This window comes from Ptychodera flava (assembly GCF_041260155.1).
Source record: "Ptychodera flava strain L36383 chromosome 3 unlocalized genomic scaffold, AS_Pfla_20210202 Scaffold_26__1_contigs__length_13983176_pilon, whole genome shotgun sequence".
In the NCBI taxonomy this organism is placed as follows: domain Eukaryota; kingdom Metazoa; phylum Hemichordata; class Enteropneusta; family Ptychoderidae; genus Ptychodera; species Ptychodera flava.
This window is the reverse complement of record NW_027248280.1, coordinates 12,772,785-12,779,692: the sequence shown is the minus strand read 5'-3', so window position 1 is coordinate 12,779,692 and position 6,908 is coordinate 12,772,785. Positions and strand designations below refer to the sequence as shown.

Below are 6,908 nucleotides of genomic sequence, written 5' to 3'. Positions count from 1 at the left end.
TGAGTCGGACACCTGGATTTGCTCGAAGGATATGTCGATTTACCCGCGGAGTTTGCACCATTCCAATTCGACAGAGAAACCAAACAGGTCTTTATTTTTAGAAAGAAACTTTGCAATATTCTTTTCACCAAACATGTCGATGCCGTAGGGGTGTCATATATTAATACATAATTTTATTTATAATGACTAATGTTAAACCAGTTAAAAATATCCATAGCTGTTCTCCAACAAATCCGACCACCGATCCTGCTGTTTTTAATAGAAAACTGACGAGGGAACCGATTAAACCTGGTATTGCAGCAGCACTTTTTGCGGCCAAGGTTTTTAACCATTCGCCAAATTGCTTTACAATTTCTTTCGCTTTTGTATATACTTTGGGTGGACCTGAACCAGACCCGCCAGTTCCTGCTCCTCCTCCCCCTGCTCCCCTCCTCCCCTCCTCCTTAGTCACAGCCAGGGCAATTGTTGATATTGTCATTCCAAGGGCAGTCAGTATTGCAGCGATTGTTATACCATTTCGTTTAAATAACTCTGTCAGCTTCAGCCTGAGTGATAATTCTGGATCGGAAATTACATCACGAAGAGACCTAGTCGTAGCCAGACTTTCACGTGCCCCACTGATCTTGCCATTTTCGTATTCAATTCGATTGTCAATTTTAGCTTCTCTTGTTATGAGTTCAGCTAGTAGTTTTTCAGCTTTTACTTTTGCTTGGGTGTGTTCTACAGGAATTTCCTCTAACTGTTTTTCAACTTCTCTTTTCTCTAGCCTTATTTTAACTTTTTCATTGTTAAGCTCGCCAAGACGCATATTCGCAATCCTTAATTCATCATTAATAGCTCTATATTCTGGGTTTAGATTGTTCCATTGTTCGATTTTATTTTCAAAAGCTTGTATTTTATCTGCATTACCAGAAGCATCTTGTCGTAATAATGTCAGTTCATCTTTGTATACACCCATGTCTTCTGGCGTCATCTTCTCAACCGGTATTTTATCGGTTATCACATCTTCAGAATGCAATGTACGACTCACATTTTCGGGCTCACTATATTTATATACTTTGTTTACAAATTCAGAACCTCCTTCTACTTTTTTTACTGTCTTGAGCGATCTAAATCCACGTCCTGTAGTTTTTGATAGCCTGAGTTCTTTATAATACAGCTTTCCATACCTAATCTCTGCATTCAAAATTAATTCGTTTCGTGCTGCTTCATCAGTAATATTATTCTCGTTTAAGAATTTTTCAGCCATTTGTATTTCAATTGTTACTCTCTGTCTAGTCGTAGGATCTACCTGCGGGCTCCGCGCGCTTGAGCTATCCCGGTAAGGATCGACTTCTGCAAGGGCATTATCATCTTCTATAAAGAATGTTTCAGCAGTAGCGTCATCATCGTCATTTACATTTGCATCATCGAAATCCTGGAGTGGTATATCTTCTCCTCCTTCTGCCATATTGTATTTCTATATTACTACAATTATTTTTATCATGCCTTACATATACAGTAAAAATGCACATCTCAGTTGTTGAAAGCGTTGAACAATTGGCTGATTACATAGAAAGAACAAGTGCTGCATATCGACGAAGTTACAAATTAATGGGTCGAATTGATATGGCTCTCAATATTACTAAGGGAATTCTTGTAAGCTCTGCTGTCATAGCAGCAATTCCAACAGTTCCGGTACTGTTAGCCTTAACTCCTATACCAGGTGTTGTTATTGATGTGATACAAGGGAAAACTGGTGTAGCAAAGAGACGAGAGAAATATAAACATTATTATGTTCAATATAAACAGCTGCTTACACAAATACAAGAAAAAGGCGCAACAACAGAGGCTCCGGGGTCAGAACTTATTCAGGACATATTTCATCAGGCGCTAGAAATTCAAAAACAAGAAGGATTTAGTCCGCCGCTGGAGCGATATCTACGATATTATGGATTGAATGGATATGAAATTTAGATTCAGAAAAAATTCCACAGAAAATGTTTCTGAAAACTGTAGAATGACAGACATTGAACATGACATCACAAGTTACTAAGCAACTGAAGTCCGGTATTGCGAAAGCGGTATTGCGAAATTCCCTGCTGGAAAGTTCCTGCTGCGTCCTGATAGGGGTATTGCGCAACATCCCTATGGTTCCGGTAGGGGAAAATCTCGTTCCGACGACTCCAAACATAGTGAAAAGGGAACAGCCAGCAGATAAAATTCACATCCAGAAACGAGACCCGCACCTTCGGAACTGTTCCGATACGGGTCTTTGTAAGAGCTCCGGTACGGCTCAGTCAGAATCTATCTAACAAATGAGAGAGAGAATAGAATGTCGTTCTGTTTTGCCCAGTGGGGGTGAGTCATAGCTACTGTATTGCGCAAGTTCCATTTGGAATGTGAATGACTCAGCAGGGAATTTCCCCGCTTAGTTCAGGACAATGCACTGCTGCGCGTGCGTGAGTTCGTATATAGGTCAGGGTACACTTTAGTTACATGGATGGTTAATTTTTCCTTCGCTTCATGTAGATAAATGAATAAAATGGGTGTAAAATTCTTACTTCATCCCAGTTGTCCACGTTTACTTTACTACTCGCAGCATACATTTCGTATCAGTAAGTGCTGTTCACTCACCTAATCATGAAACTGCTGCATATTTTTACACTTTCGCTTGTAGGAAGCGTTGTTCGAGGGGCCGTTATCAAACAGGTAAGTTTTGGCATAATTTTTAACAGATTTTTAAAATTAAAATTTAAACTATATTACAATAGCGGTTTTTCAATATTGAATAATCTGTTTATTACTTTGAGAGAGAGAGACAGAGACAGAGAGTGGTGTCGACAAATAGGTTTCTGTAGTTGACGGGTTGCGATCAGGACAATTGTATTAATATAAATAGTTAACATGAGAAAACAACATGACCTAATAGGTCGCAGTGCCTTCGATATAGTTGCAATGTATTAATTACCAAGCTCGATTACTTTTATGAAGTTCAGCATATTATTGGTAGGAACAATCATTTAAAGTGCCACTCTGTGTGCACGATAATTTAAATAACTCTGTATGGACGTTTACCGACTTGTGTAAGAGCCAACTGAACAGTGCCATGTTGGAACGTCTGGTGTCACCAAGTATCTGCAGGAGAGTCAGATCTGTGACGGCTTGTGGCACTGTGAAGACGGCAGTGATGAAAGTGGCTACGGTAAGGTTTCCCATAAAGCTAACCTTGATTTCCCAGACTGCTCTTGGGGACTCCCCTTATTCGGCTGCCCCCGGGGGTGGCACAGTGAACCCCACTTACACGCGCTGTCCAGGTTACAGGGACAACGAACAAGTTTTGATCGTTGGTAGTATTTTGATATTTTATCGCACGTTTAGGGCTTATTGATGTTTTGTTTCATCGAATTTGATCACGAGAGAGGCCCCTTTTTGATGAGGCCAGTTAGCACACCTTTGACGTTTAAGTGGGCGCAGCACACAACACATGGTGAGCCATGTCATCGTTAGTCAACAAATTAAAAAATCAGCAAAGAAGGCTTTCTACGCGCACGGTTTCTTTGTTGTGAGCTGCAGAGTACGTTCATATTTTATCTTATACCTACATTCACTTAATCGTGTGCAGTTGGAGGGGGAAAACGCCATTACAGCAGTGCATTGTTTACATATTATGCCCCTACCGGGTGCACATATTTGGATCATACATTTGAATTTGACTAATTCCTTGCCCCCTGACAGCACTACCGTCCGTCCCAAAATAACAACCATCCACAGCAGTCTTCCCGTCCATACCTTGACCGGTGACGTCATTGCACTTACTTTAGCCTGTCCAAATCACCTGACAGATCAAATCAAAGCATTAAATTATTTATTGTTGGCTGATCTTTCGAGTGAAATCCAATGTAAATTAAGCGCGTTACTGATGATGTCCGTTCTTTTGAAAATTGCAATCAAGTCGAGTGCTGTCACGCTATGTTACATGAGCCAAATCACCCTTCGCTCAGGTTCACGTAGCGGTGATATAGATATCATTCCTACAAACTTCTCCCTAGGTCGTAATATTTCTTTCTATCAAACGTTTGTTTGCTGGTGATCATGTCTTACTGCCTATTTAAGATAATTTACGACGATTTACTACATAACGCCATACTTCTTGTTGCAACTCGATGTGCATGAGCGATACTTTGCGAGTTCTACAGGTAAACAAATGACGTCATTACGTATATGCAAATCCACGATGGGACATTCGATGGGCCATCGCTTTTCATGAAAGATAGACTCTTATATCGATCATAATTTTGCGCGCCATGATGTTTTTCAGACATCTGTTGTACGGCATACTAGCCCTCACACGCTCGGGCCCGTCCATCAAAAAACCTCGGTATGCTAGACTGTATCAGGGCCTTTAAGATTATCACCGTTTAATATAAGCTAAGAGTGGACAAATATACACAAGCAATATTTGTCATCAACAGGTGGGGACACGTGGAGTTGAATAATTCAGCGGGCAGCTTTCATGGTCATATTGCTCTTGGACGGCGGCAAACTATTCTGACATGGCGAGAGTGCACTTAGGAGCTCTTGTCATGCTTAAGGGATTTGCAAGAAGTCGGGATATATAGAGGGTTTAGAGACATCTTGTTGAAGAACAGGCGGAAATGTAACAGCTTTCAGTTTTCTCTACCTCTCTAAAAGTTAACGTCTTTGAAGTATAGAAGAACAGGACACTTTCGTCTGAAAGACACATGAGAGTTTAATATTATGGCATCTTAAATTCGGGACCAGGTCCTAAAACAACACAGTACACCTAGTTAAGCTTTTACTGTTCCGACCAAACTTGCAACTTATAGTTTGTTAATGGCTATTCTAGTAGGTTAGAGTCATCGTTGTTTGCTTGATAAAAGTATAAAATGACTGTGTTTTAACGAAAACATCTGTACAAAACCACTAACATGTCTCAATCTTTCTTCAACTTCTTTTTGTTTTATTACAGACTACAGCGAACCGTACGGCACAGCCAATGGCTAGTGTCCAGTCCCTTCTGAAAGTAAACTCGGCGAGAACGCCCCCTCTTTCGACTCGCAGATGCTGGCTGCTCACAATTACTTCAGATGCCTTCATGGCTCTCCTTCGATGACGACAAGTGCAGCCATGAAAACACAAGCGACAACTGCTGTTGAAAACAGCGCTGCCACCGGCGGACTCCAACACACCTTTTCAGGAGAGAATTTGGCCCTGATTTCAATGCCCATAGCTGACGCTACAGGTACTACACAGAGACGGATGCCTATTTTGATCGGTCATATGATCTCCTCGTACTGACTTAGAAAATTTTACTTTTAATTCATATTTAATTCATATTAAATAGAAAACTCAAGGCTATCACACCGTCAAAATCTCCTTACATATTAGAGAAACGGCAATTCCAGGGATCGCCAACAGTGCCTTTAAGCAAATTATGAACAAAATATTCGATGACTACGTCTGTCACGTCATGAAAAATTTGTGACCAATCTGTTCTACTATCTGGTCTTTGTTTCTTTACAACTCAAACCAAAAAGAAATGTCTACTTGTTTGTTTCCACAGAGAAACACAATTGTATGACTGATACTCAGCGTCAAATTGTCTTTTCAGGGTTCGGCCTGACCAAGATGTGGTATGATGTGATCGTCGACTACAATTACAACAACTACACACTGAGCACAGGAACTGTTGGTGAGTGTGTGTTACCTCCAATTAATAAAGTAAAACACATAATTTCTACGTTATAATCGACTTCCTGTCACACTACTATATGACCATAACATTGTTGCCGCCCATACGGCGTGATGTAAGGTTCAAAACTGAACCCATCTCGTCGGTATGTACGTCATGAGCTGCAACCAAAACCCGGTAAACACGATAAAAGATGCTGACATTTTCGCAGAGGTCACTCCTTTTGTAGTAACTGTTTATTGATACAGACTGTCGTCTGATTATTTAATTGCTCCATAATTCATATGAAAATTCATTGACTATTTACTACTAATCTTTTGATTGGACTTGAAGAAATTGTCCTCATATTCCCTGTGTGTAACGAAAACTGTACTGATGACGGTGCCATCAAAAGAAGCAATAAAATGTATCGACAGGCGACATCACAACACAAATTTTCTACAATTAAATACATTCGACAATGTTGACACTAAAGTATAAATCAACCCCAAAAAATACTTTACTTTCTTCAATTCGTCATCAGGTCATTTTACCCAGGTGATGTGGGCTGACAGTGTACACCTTGGTTGTGCCCACGCTGTTGACATCAATGGTAACACACAGGTTGCGTGCGAGTACGATCCCCCCGGAAACTTTGCCACCGTTGCAGCTCACCAGGAGAACGTGAATCAACCAATCTAGATGTATTTTCAATGACAGCTCAATAGTGTTTTTGTAGAGTTTTATTTGACGTTTGAACTTTTCAACCAAAGAATTATACTCTAACGCAGCTACTACGGTTAATATCAATATTGATTGTGAAAACGATTTCATTTGGCGAGACAAAACCTTGATCGAAATTTTAGCCTTCAAATTTGCTGCTATAATACCGTCAAATTGCTAGAAAGGTCTTTAGATATTTCAGTTTCAGATGCTAAATCTTGCGTTGTTGTAAAGTAGTAAACCCTTTGCACGGTTCTAAATTCTATGAACGAATAAATATGCTTTGGTTAACAAACAATAATTTGTTTTTTTCTTTCTTGAAAAGAATATAATTCATTGCTACACACAAAGTAGATATGATGTACTTGATCGCCAAATCGGAAAAAATACTTACAGTAGGTGACGCCATTTTTTATACATGTTGAATTTTTTTAAGGGCACTTTGCCATCAAAAACTGATTAGCTATATTACTTGAAGTACATATAGATAGATAGATAGATATATAGATAG

The 6,908-nt window shown here is 39.8% G+C and overlaps 1 protein-coding gene across 1 annotated transcript; it reads left to right on the top strand.

Moving 5' to 3' along the window:
- The first annotated feature begins 5,123 nt into the window (after positions 1-5,123).
- On the top strand, positions 5,124-6,544 carry LOC139126015 (uncharacterized). Its single transcript, XM_070692085.1, has 3 exons — positions 5,124-5,245; positions 5,615-5,695; positions 6,219-6,544. Exons 1-3 carry the CDS (start codon positions 5,131-5,133, stop codon positions 6,374-6,376), a joined length of 354 nt encoding a protein of 117 aa, XP_070548186.1. The 5' UTR covers positions 5,124-5,130; the 3' UTR covers positions 6,377-6,544.
- The last annotated feature ends 364 nt before the right edge of the window (positions 6,545-6,908 follow it).

Coding starts and splice junctions, on each gene's coding strand:
- LOC139126015 (XM_070692085.1), top strand. CDS start 5,131: ATGAAAACACAAGCGACAACTGCTGTTGAAAACAGCGCTGCCACCGGC. Junction 5,246..5,614: donor GCCCATAGCTGACGCTACAG/GTACTACACAGA, acceptor TTGTCTTTTCAG/GGTTCGGCCTGACCAAGATG. Junction 5,696..6,218: donor ACTGAGCACAGGAACTGTTG/GTGAGTGTGTGT, acceptor ATTCGTCATCAG/GTCATTTTACCCAGGTGATG.